Here is a 13,216-nt window from a genome sequence, read left to right as displayed (position 1 = left end):
AAATGCATGCTAACAGATTGGCTGAAGTGGTTTAAAAATTACAGAGTGGAGCTCTGGTAACTCTAACAAGTCAGCACTTAAGCACAATAGCCAAAATCATGGTTCATACAACAAGGCATACATATTTTGTTAGGAAACAAATCACTGTTCTAGAGCTAAAGTTGTTTAATCATAAATATTTACTATTACTACTACTAATACTATCATGTGAAATCCAAATAGGCATGTCAAGTATTTCCAGATACTTTCCAGAGTGCTTCTTTGATCATCCTCGTTGGTGCTGTTGCTGCTCCTCGAAACTGAGAAAAAGAAAAAGAAAAGTTCTAAAGAGTTCAAACTTGTCTAATGATTAAAAGGAATGGATAAGTACTGAAAAAAGTGACTTCCAAGTAAGACTTTCTATAATTACTCCAAATAGATCACTGCTATAGGCTAGAATATTTTAAAAATAAATAATACATTGATGATGTAAAAGATTTTTATATTTTCAATAAGTCCAAAATTACCCCTACATAATTCTTGATTGATTGAGAAAGTAAAAATCCTTTATAGTGTAGATGCAAAAAAAAAAAAAATCATATTTTAATAATATCCTAGCCTAAAGTTAACTTTCTCTTCTCATCTCTTCCTTTCAAGCTAGGCTTATGTAACCAAAAATTTCAATGCCCCCATCAAAACTGGTTTGTCTATGATAATTTGGAAGGTCATAATGCATAAACATTATTACACTGTTAAAAAATTAGAATGGCAAACCTTAGATTTAAGTGTCAATGTGAGAACACCATCACTTGTTGATGATTCAACTGTTTGAGCATCTAAATGTAGGTTGTTAATGGTATCCATGATGTCATACAGTATGTATTCCCTGTAAGGACATTTCATCTCAATCAGAACCTCCTGCTCCTTCACATTGACTTTCACATCCAAAACCTTTGATTCTTCAGAAACAATTCTTTCTAGCTCTGTGTCTATCTCATCAATACCACAAGCCTTCCTCTTGTTCACCCAAGGTTTCATTCCCATGCAAATCTTTCTGGTGCCATAGTTATCTGACATCTGCTCTGGAACATCAGGGCATTTTCTCCTGATTCTTGCTTCAGGGTCTGTAACTTCCATGTAAGATTCTAGCTCTTCCACTCTTGTCTCAAGCTTTTTCAAGTACTTAATTGTGTCTCCAAGAATTGAAATTTTTTCTACCTGCATGACAATATTTATAAAGTGACCTCGTTGAAATAATATTCAGTATCTAATGATAACATTAGTTTTAGCATGTCAAGTAAATACCTCACTTATAGAAGATGGAACCATTGGTTTGACAACATGAAAGTTTTTATTTTCTCTTTTCTTATCAGAGAATGTTTTCTCCATGAAACCATCATTAGCATTTTCCAATTTACTAGTCCATTTCATTCTGCCATTCTCTTTTTGTGACTTGAGAGAAGAGTAACTTCTATGCATAAAAGGGACATTAAACAAAGTCTTCTTTAACATGCTTTGGTGCAACTTTGGCCTCTTCCTTTCAGAAACTCTCCCTTTCTTCCATTTCGCAAAACTAGATTTGCAATTTGAGTTACCAGCATAAGGGTTTGGTTTAAAAGTTGATGAGTTCCCCAAAATAGCACAAAGTGTTCTTATGTAGCACAAGTCCTCATCAGCTCCAACATCCATGGAGCTTCTCTTTGGTTTATGGCAATATTGAAGTTCCATAAGTTGAGTTTGGTCTACATTCTTGGAATCATTGCCTTGGTTCTCAGAAGCCTCAGACATACAATCACAAGAACTCAAAGAATCTGGAGCACCAATGACTAAGGCTTCATTCACAAAATGAACTTGAGATGGCACACCATTGATACCCTCAATCATGGATCCATCCATAGGGAAATGATGCTGACAACCATCAGGAGAATCCATGTTAGAATCTTCGTTGTTGCCATCTTGCAATTCATTGATGGGGTCATGATCAAATTTGATATTTTCTTCAAGGGAACATGGGTTCTCCAGAGCCATTGCTTCTAACACCCTTTGGTCACCCTTGGTGCATGTTGGATATTTGTCATCATGTGGCTTATCAAGGACAGAGGAAGATTTATCAGAGCATGTAGGCTTTGAGATTTCTAAGAAGCAAGCCTTGACATGTTGTATGAGACTAGGATCCTCAGTAACCTATGAATAACAAAGACAGAGAGTACTAGTGTTTACTAATATCACAAAGTGTTGCATATCTTCATATAGATTAAACATTGAAATGATAATGAAACTATAGCTTTTGGAAGAAGAACACAAATGTTACCAGTTCAGTTGTGCCTATCTCAATAACGCCTTTCTGATAGGGAAAACACACCACGGTCTGGAAAACAGGTTTAACACACAATATCAATGTTAATATCTATGTTGCAGTCACATGAGATTCTAACAAAGTAACATTATAATTAATTTGGTTCGACATTACATAGTCCTTGCATTCAAGAGAATTTAGTTTTGGGAAGAAAAAAAACTTCACAAATAATTAATTTAGACTAAATAATATTAGTATATAACTGATTTTTATATTTACAATAACTGATTTTTACATTTTCATTCGATCATAAACAATCATGTATGTTGAATTGATGAAATTTTATAACAAACCCCTTACAAGACATACTAAAGATGATTTTTAATCAGTTGATTATGTAAAAACTTGTGTATTTCATTAGTTTACTATTTTACCTTATTTTCATTTTAGAAAATAATAGTGTAAGGAATCATTTAATAAAAAAAATCAAGGTTTGCATATTATATCTAGGGATTAATATTAAAGTATAGCCTTAACATATAAAAGGGTTGTACAACAAATTTTTAATCTCTACGGACATTAATCTGAATATCATACCTGAACTGACGCACTCTAGGTACAGCAATTGACGTCCATGTCCGGAAGAAAAGTTGTTAAAGATATAAAAAAAATAAAAATTAGTTTTCTGTACGAAGCTCTTAACAAAATCATGTAGCTAGCTACATCATGTTATATATATATGATGCAAGGATAAACGATATAGGTTGATTATTATTATAATACCAAGCATAGAAAAAATACATATATTTAAAATAAAAATAGCACGGATGTAGTAATATGAATTAAATAAAACATTTATATCAATATCATATAATAAAATTAAATTCGTCCATTTTTTTCAGCGGTTCGTGTCGCATGTGCTTCCCTTCCCTCTCTCTTGCATGCCCGTTATGGTAAGAGTGAGATTAAATCCACGTCTGAAAGTCATAAATGCGATTTTACAAAAGAAAGAAAAGAAACCATTTTTTATTTCAACAAATTAAAATTAATTTTGTTTCTAAATGTACGTTTGGCTAATGGCCCATTTGTTTTAAGCTTCTTTTTTTTTCATCAAAGAATCAATTCTTTTTTAAAAAAATAATTACTTTTTTTTGGTTTTTCTGTGTTTGTTATAGTTTTTCAAAATAATCAGAAGCCATGAAGAATTAGAAATTTAACTATAATAAGAAGTTATTTTAAGTATTTTGTCAAAAATTAATTATTTCTTTTTTAAAAAGTTATTTTTCTAATCGTAAACAAACATGAACTAACTCGTGCTGCTTTTAGAATCTCTAAAAATAATCACTAAATAATTTTATACTAAAATCACTTCTTTTTTAAGCTCAATTAAAATTTCCCTAATAGTGAAAAAAAATTATAACATTTAAATGGAGTTAAAATTTTAATACTAAGTTTTATCTAAATTTATTTCGAGTTAACAAAATTAAATGTAAACATTTTACTTTAAATTCAATTTCAATTAAATTAATTTATAATATTTTTGAATTTACATGTTTATCCAAAAATAGTATATTTTGAGGGAACTAATTGATGAAAATCTGGCACCCCTAATTTTTAAACCAAATACTCTCTTCTCTCTCTTTTTTTTTTCTTTTTTTTTGAGAGAGAAAAATACTCTTTTCTCTCATGTATTCAATAAAGTGCTTTGACATTTTTTGATATGATATAGAGGAGGTGAGTATTATTTTTTTTAAAATCTAGAGGAGCATAAGTGTCATCTAGAAAGACCTAAGCGAATATAAGTGAAATTTTCCCTAAAAAAATTATACAGATACACCAAAAATACAGCTGTTGTGAGTACCATTTTCAGATGCAGGTGGGACACATTACTACTTTTTAAGCATATATCGTGCATCATATATAAAATATTTTTTTGGATAGCAATATATACAATTTTTTGGTAATAAGCATCGTGCATCATATATGTTATTATATATATTATATAACCATTTAAAGAAAGAAAAAAAAAACGTAAAACAATTTTTCGTGGGTAAAATCCAACCTTTGCTAGCAAAGAACGAGAGAAAATTTTACTATCAGCATGTTGAGCATTGCATAACCAGACAGTGTCACCAATTTCTAGTGCTCTTCCAGGCAAACTACATAGAAAAATCTTCCATGGTGAAACAAACAAAACAAAATCTAAAAGGGTAAAAAAAAGGCATTAACTTTAACAAAGAACTCTCTTAGAAGAATTTGTATTTAATTAACCAGGTGAGAATATGGTATATGGTACCTTTGGTTGTGATTGAAAACAAAGGACATGCAAACCAAGTAATACCACTCCAAATCTGAGAGGTCCTCTGGAGCTAATGCAGCAGAAGGCCTTTTAGTTTGTGGATCAGCTTCACCTGCAAGAAGAAACTTGTACAGTTCCTTCAGTTGCTCACTCCTCTGCAGTCCTATTTTATCAGCCTTCATTTCCAATTCCATGGCTTGGACTGTCTTTCTTGTCTTAATGTCTCCATTATAGTACCCTTCCCTCCATTCCAATACCCTGTCACACATCAAAATAACATATGGTATGTTAAGTAGCAATGTCAAGTGACCTATGTTTTGGTTTGAGACTAAAGTATCTTGTGTAAACAATTTTATTTGAGTCAAATAAGATATGTTTGAGTTATATATGATTATTATAGATGATAGTTTTTTCTTCAAATACTTATACAGTTGTGAATATATGACTCAGTATTTGAAATGACCGACTAAGTTGGAATAATTTAAATTCAGTTGATGCATGCGCTCATAGTGGGAAAGTGACATGTTCCTCATCCACATAGCGACATGAAACCTTCATATCCTTCTCTTGTTTATTAGTCCATATTAGTTTTTCAACTATCCAAAATTGGCATTCAAGAGTTAACCAAGAAGAAGTGAAGCTTAGAGAAAAGAGATAAGTTGGTAGCAATATCTAGAAAAACAAAACAAAAACACCAAGATGGGTGTGGTTGTGTGTGTACCTTTCTTCAGTGGTTGAAGGTGCCCAGAAAATACCATAGCTCCATTGAGTGCTTCTCACTGCAACAGCTAGTTGTGTGCATAGGTTCTTTTGCATCTTCTTATGCTTTGGACTCCCGTTGTTGGCCATTCTAGTAGCTTTGAAATGTCATCAAAAGTGAAGGACTGTCACTCACATCACTTTCATTTTGGTCACAAAAGAAAAGTAGTCACTTCCTGTTTGTTATTTGATTTCAAACATCCACACACAGTGAACGGCTCTTCACACAACAAAATCTAATATACTTTGGTTAGATTCGGAGAGAGATGGGTGTTCATCACCATGCTCCCCATAAATCAAAAAATAAATTAAATTTTAAAAATTAGATTTGATTGGTTTTAAAGTATATATTTAAAGTGGTCAAAGTTACTTTCATTGTCCTGTATTAATAATAAAACTTTTTTATTTTAATGGGTGTCTCTTTACATAACAAGATTTTATGTTTATAAAATTTCATTAGAATATTTATATTGTTATTTAATAATAAATTATTATGAATAGTAAGATTATTGAGTTTTGTAATAATTGTTATAAAAATTATATCTAAAGTAATTTCTAATTAATTGACAATTTAAAAGCTATTACATTGATATGAAAATTAAATTCATATTTATATTAAAGTTTAAATATGTGTTTTCTCTTTAAAAGATGAGAGTTTTGATTTTGAGTCTTATAAAAAAAATTTTGAGTCTTATAAAAAAAAATTGTTGAATTCCATTCCAAAATATATGAAATCATTGTTTTTGTCCCTTTTATCAAGTGTGTCACTTGTTAATTGCATGTGTTAACTAGAAGATTAGTCAAATGATCATCTCAAGTAGACATTCACTACTAGTTTATCTGTATGTTAGCGTGTAACACTTCTACAATTTGTTCTAGGTTCTTAAAATTAATATTATTTATCTCTCTTACAAATGAAGTTTAGGACAAAATAGTTATTTCATATTTTAGAAGGATGAAAATCATATATATATATATATATATATTACAGAGAACAACATATAAAATCATAATTTATAAAGAAAAAAACAATTATTTCAAAATTTAAAGGATGCAAAACAAAGAATTTTTTATACCGGAAACAATTATATGGAGTTAAAATATATTTAAATCTTTATATTATTTGTTTTAAAATATATTTTATGAAATACATCTTAAGTTTTGTTTTACACAATTTTTATTTCTCTGTCTTAGTCTTCTTTATAGAGATCACTGAAAATAATAATGTTTAAGGTGAGTAAGATTACTATGACTATTCTATCGAAGAAGAAAAAAAAAAGGACTACTATAAGCACTAACTTCTTTCTTTGAAAAGTTACATATGTTTCGTAAATAACTCATATGTTAGTTAAAAGTTAAAAACCAACTAATAGATATAAAATTAGACGACGTTACGGTGGATCATGAATATAAGTGATCTTTGGTGGACCACTATTATCAGCCTTCAGATTAATTTTGGTGTACAATTTTATTGTGCACCTTCTCACATCAAAACTCGGTCTTCCTTCCTTCTTCTCCGTACTCTCCCTCCCGGTGTCTTCCACGACCACTCTCCGACATGCGCTGCCGTCACCGGTGATCTCTTCAGCGCCGACGAAGTAGCCGCCGCGAGCTCTTCAATCCACCACAAAGATCAGTCGAAACCACCGTACCACCACCAAGATCCGCCACCGATATCTACCAGAACTGAACACACCGCACCACCAGATCTGCTCCACTAGCCACGCGAGCCGCCAACGCAGGTCTGTTTCCAAGAAGAACACCGTTCAAACCCATGGTGGTTGACGGTGACGCCGACGAAGGTCCTTGCAGCGGACGATTCGTCATAGAGCATCGCACCTCTCAAATTCTCCCCCGATGATCCTCTTTTCCTCAATCTCATCGTTGTTGTTATTTATTTTAGCTTTTCAATTTCTTTTTGCTTTCAAATTTTGATTCATTCTTATCGCCGATGTTGATTGTGATAACGGTTGTTTTAATTTCAATAATTTGATTCTTTCGATTTTGAATTCTATGATCGCGCTTTGTTGTTTGAGAAGGAGAAAAAAAATAAGAAGGAGGGAAGGTGTTTTCGCTCTATCGCCGGAAGTTACCTCCGACAACAATGACCGGCGGCGAATTATTTTGTGGCGGCGGAGAAGACGGGGGAGGGTGGTTGGAGAGAGAAAGAAGAAATGAAGAGGGTCAGATAGAGAAAGAAGAAGAAATAATCTAGTGCAGAGGGTGTATCCTATGGTCTTGTGTGGGTGAGATGAATCCTATGGTCTATAAACGTGGTCCACAACAAATCACTTGTAAAAGTGGACACGCTAGTCTTCGTCATAAAATTATATTAAAGTACGTATTTAGTTATTTGAAGTAAAAAGGGGTTTCGCGTGATTTGGAAGTATATTTCATATCCTAGTTTTTTTTTTTTACATTTTTTTTCCTTGTACACTAAGATTATGCACAATTGCTAGCTGGCCATTGATTTCTTACTAGACAAATAAATTATCAAAGTCGGTGCACTATCTTTCAACATAACATTTTTCATATTTTCTTATGATGTCTCCGTATAAATATTTTTATTTATTACATAATATTATTCAATATTTTTATATTTTTAAAATATTAATTTTTTATTTAATATACTTTACGAGATATTAATTAGAATACTAATAAGAATATGTACTATTACTTCTTCTCTTATCCTAAGTTTGAATTGAATCTTAATAAACATTTTTTTTAGCTTTTTATCGTGTGTTTCTGTATCACTATAATACTATATTATTTTTCTTATAATATCTCTTTTTCATTTCTAACTTTTTATCGTGTGTTTCTGTATCACAATAATATTATATTATTTTTCTTAGAATGTCTCTTTATTTTGTAAAAAATGAATCATTCAATACTTTATAAAATACTTAATATCATTTTTGAATAAATAAAAAGATTGAGAAATTTGAATCACCTTTTACGTTATAAAATAACGAGAGAAATGATGTAAAAACAACAATCATATTATTTTTTTTCACATCTATCCTCCTTAAAAGATAATTATATTCAGAATATGATCAAATAATATGTGTGAATACTCTCCTTAGAAGTTCATTCACCGTCTCATGAAAAAACAAACTTTCTTCCCATAGACCCAATCTCATTAATAACATTCATATTTTCGTTTATCCATTTTCTGACTATAATAACTAGAGAATTATCTCCTCAAATAACAATGGAGAATTTAAGATAGAAATGCACCACTTGGGGACAAGTACACAGCAACATCAGCATGTAATATTCGTCATCATTGCCTTCAATTTGCTTTCATCCCTTTCAATAAAGTAAAGAAATGAGAAGATGTTACCATACTACTATATCTGCACAATAGTTAAAATGTCAGGTTTTGCTCATCAAAAAGAAATGTCAGGTTTTTAAAATGAATAAATATAACATTGGCTTTAAGGGTTTTCCAAGCAAGGACGAACATTTTACTATAATTCTTGTACGATATGACGTTGAAAAAATATTGTTATAACCCTACCTCTTATTTGAGTGTATATAATTGATGCGATAGATATGATAAAAAAATATAAAATATAAAAAATAAAAATAAATATTTATTTTTGTCTTTAAATTTATTAAGCGTTGATAATTAAGTTTTTGAAAAATTAAAAATTAAAATTTTATCTTCAAATTTAAATGTGTGACTCTTTCAATGATAAGATGACAACTCTTGTGATTGTCAGAGTTGTCATGTATTATATATGTGGTTGTCTAATTTCAAAAAATTAATTTTTTTATTTGACATATGAATTATATAATCTATTATCATTTTTGTCTCTTAATTACTTATTAATATTTTTGTCCTTAAGCTTAATTATGTATTATTATTTTGGTCTCTTGAATACATTTTTAAATTTTTAATTAAGTGTAACTCTATATATAAATTATTAGCATAATGATAATAAAGAACATTTTGTTTATAGTGATTATAATTATTTATGGTGATGAAAATTGAATAAAAAATAATTATGAAGCATAAAAATCAGAAATATTATATTTTATATTTAAAATTATTATTAATTTATTTATTACATTTTATTAAGTTAAAACACTAACAAATAATATTATAACAATGACAAACAACAATATAACTAAACTAAATATAAATAAACATATAAAACTAAAATAGTTTTTCACAAGAATCAAATTAGAAATGCATATTATGTAAATATATAGAGATACAAAATAGATCATTTTATTCTACTAAAATTTAAGATGATGTTAGATATTTTCATCTTTTATTCTGCATAATGTAACAAGACTGATATAATGGATGAACTATGTTTTATACTTAATTTTGTAGGTTGTATATATTGTATATTTCAACATGACAAGCGACAATTGCATTTTTCATTAAGAATATAATGAATGAACTATATTTTATGTTCAATTTTGTAGATAGTATATTTTTAACTTGTAATAGATAATGTCTTCTAATACTTAATGGTTGAATAACTATGTGGAAATTACAAAAGGTTATGTTAAAAAATGATTTCAATATTTGTATTGTTTGTGTCCTCTTATACTCAATCTATGTATATGTTAATAATTTCATGCAACATAAAATTTAATTAAAAATTTAAAATGATTTTAGATACAAAAGTGATAATACATGTTAAGTTCAATAATCAAAATATAAATAAGTAATTAAGTTTAAAAACTAAAAATAACGATAAATTATCACATTAAAAAACTAAATTAAAATTAAAATTTTTTACATATGATAACCACACAAATAACATAAGATAACGATTACCTATTATGTCATAATTGAAAGTGTCACCTACATGATTATTTAAGTTAATTAATGAAAAAAATTAACTAATTTATCACATTTTTATAATATAAAAATAAAATTATAATTTTTTATTTTTTAAGACTTAATTTTCAACGCATAACAAATTTAAAATTAAAATGATTATTTATAAAAATAATCATTACGTGATAGAAAACAAGAAAAAGGTGGCAAAAATATATAAAAAATAATGGAATTATTCGTTGAAAAATATTCATCGCGTGTTATCTGATATTATTCACACATCTTTCCAGGAATATGGGTAGTCTTGGAATCTGGGTAACTATCACACTTAGTGCAATAATTAAAATGTCAGAGATTTAAAATAATAAATATAAATGCAGTCAAAAAAAGAATAATAATAACTATAAAATATTAAGATGGCAAGACGAATATTTCACTTTCCTTCTTGTACTATATTGAACAACATGTATCAAATGTGATATGATTTTTGTCACGCATCTGTATTCTGCTCATGGATTTAGATTGTTTGTCGTTTGACAGATTTAGTCAATCTTTAATCATTAAAAACATTAAATTGCATAACAAATAATTATACATGTAATTAATAAGTTCAATTTCTTTGAGTAAAATTTGAGTTTTAAATGTTGTGAATAAAAAATATATATAATTAAAAAAATTAAAGATCATCATTTGAGGTTTTTTCTTTTACAAAAATAGTTATCCATAAAATGGATAAGGATTTCACACTTATAACAATATAAAAAAAATATGTATACAGATTAAAAAATCATGAGTTTATTAAATTTTTTTACCTAAACTTTCATATAAAAAAATACTTTTGATTCCTAATTTAAATTTTGACTAGTTAAAGCTTTGAAGTTTTTTTTATCACTTTTAATTCCTACCATTAAATAACAACATGAATAACGGATGACATAAATTAATAACTATGTTAGCAGCCCAATAACTTATAACTCAATAATATAAAATTGACTTATAATATGTTTTAACTTAATGTTATTCCTATTAGATGTTAGACTTGGATTTTTTCAATGTATTTTCTAACATCTAATATTTTGGGATTTTGTGCTTAATAATATGGTAAGTCATTCATTAATGAATCTTGGATAAGTATTTATACCATCTTAAAATGTGAGTTCTAGTCGAATTTAATCTTATAAAATCTATTTATAAAATAAGAATTGTCCTCCACTTATATAATATATATTGATACTATCTCTAACTGAATTTAACTTAAGTTTTTTCCAATACAAGTTCTTGTGTCCAATACTTTTGAATTTAGTATGATATGTGACCTGATTAAGATAGACTTAGTATGACATGTGATCTATTTAAGGAGTCTAACACGATAGTCATGTGTATTTTTTAAATTGTATTTTTAATCTTTCATTAACTAGTCAAACATCTTCAATTATTATGAAGAGATAAAAAATTAAAAATATAATTTATAAAAAAATAATATGTGATTGTCCTATCAAATTCTTTCAGACATGACATGTTACTTGATTGTCAAATTATTATTATTATCAATTAATGTTATTACCTAACATCATAAACTAAAAGTAATAAAAAAAATTAAAAACTTTGAACGATCAAAATTTAGATCAGAGACCTAAAGCATGAATATAAAAAAAGTTTAAGTAATAAAAGATAGTAAATCCAAAAATTATTGACCGTGAGACTTTTTGTAACTTTAAATTTAAATTAGGCTAAGAATAAGATAAAATGACTGAATTTTTATTCGATATTTATAAAAATAAATTTTATTTTTATCCTTAAAAAATATGAAATCATTGTTTCTTATTTTTTTTATAGGACACTTATTAACTACTTAACTAGTTATGTGTTTAATAGAAAGCTAAGTGATCATCCTATAAGACACTAATAGTATTTGCAAAACCATCTCTTGCCATATAAAAGTTTATGTTAAAAATTTGATTTTAAGTTTTATTGCAATAAGTAAAAACAATTTAACAAGTTTCACCAAAAGAACTTGTTGATATAAATTTTATAAGAAAACAGTTCGTTCACAGGCTTACATGTCAATCAACTAAAAATTACTATTGTTTATTGATATAATATAAAAATAATTTTTAAAATAATCATTTATCATACATAATAATTTAAGATTAAATGATAATATAAAATTATTTTATATTATTAATATATATTTTTTAAAATTGTATAACTATTTATTCTTGAAAATATAAAAAATTATAATTTTTTTTTAAAATACATTTGATTTAAAAAATGAACTATAGTTAATTTACACACTACTTTGGGGGACGTATAAGATGGAAAAAAAAAAGAGTTTATTGAATATTTTAAAATAATAAATTATTGATACTAAGGAAATGTACCTGTTGTATGGGTGTTGAAGTAAGGCTGCAAGGCTGCAACTGCAACAAGAAAAACAATGAACACCCTATATGCTATCACACTAATAGGTGGTGAGAATCATCACTGACAGGATTTCTTATTAGTTTCAATTCAGTTTGAGATTCTGGTTAGGTACATAAATTTGTCTTTTTTTATTATATTATTGACATCGAGTATTTAATAATTATTTTTTTTATCCAAATGTCTAATAGTTTTTATTCATAAATCTAGAATCTCATATCTTATTTAAGGGATCAAAATACAGGCTTTTGAAAATTTTTATAGTTTTTATTCATAAGTCTAGAACATGATATTTTATTTGATATTTTATTTAAGAGGATAAAAGTGTACATGCATACAATTTTTTACTATCTTATTGATTTTAAACATTTAATAATTTTGTTGATAATTATTTTTTCTTAAAAAATTTAATGACCTCTTATAGTTTTTATTCATAAATCTAGAATCCAATATCTTATTTAAGGGGCCCAAATATGCTTCTGAAATTTTTTATAATTTTCATTCATAAGTCTATAAGATGATACTTTATTTAAGAGGAACAAATTGTATGCTTTTCAGAACGTGGGTACAGCTTGTTTCTTTTTATAGTCATTCATATCATGATATCATTAACCTTAAATTGTTTTAAAATGTCCACTAGTTTCTTTACCTGTCCCCTGAA

General features: G+C 27.7%; 1 protein-coding gene across 1 annotated transcript; it reads right to left on the bottom strand.

Annotated features, from left to right (window-relative positions):
- Positions 1-17: 17 nt before the first annotated feature.
- On the bottom strand, positions 18-5,618 carry LOC100783746 (transcription factor EGL1). The gene is made up of 8 exons (XM_003529894.5): positions 5,296-5,618; positions 4,572-4,832; positions 4,338-4,434; positions 2,873-2,887; positions 2,291-2,347; positions 1,285-2,163; positions 754-1,197; positions 18-299 (listed from the first exon to the last, which is right to left on the bottom strand). Exons 1-8 carry the CDS (start codon positions 5,421-5,423, stop codon positions 228-230), a joined length of 1,953 nt encoding a protein of 650 aa, XP_003529942.1. The 5' UTR covers positions 5,424-5,618; the 3' UTR covers positions 18-227.
- Between the last annotated feature and the right edge of the window lie 7,598 nt (positions 5,619-13,216).

The sequence above is a fragment of the Glycine max genome, chromosome 7, assembly GCF_000004515.6.
Source record: "Glycine max cultivar Williams 82 chromosome 7, Glycine_max_v4.0, whole genome shotgun sequence".
NCBI lineage: Eukaryota > Viridiplantae > Streptophyta > Magnoliopsida > Fabales > Fabaceae > Glycine > Glycine max.
The sequence above is the reverse complement of the archived record's forward strand: the minus strand, read 5'-3'. Positions and strand labels throughout refer to the sequence as shown.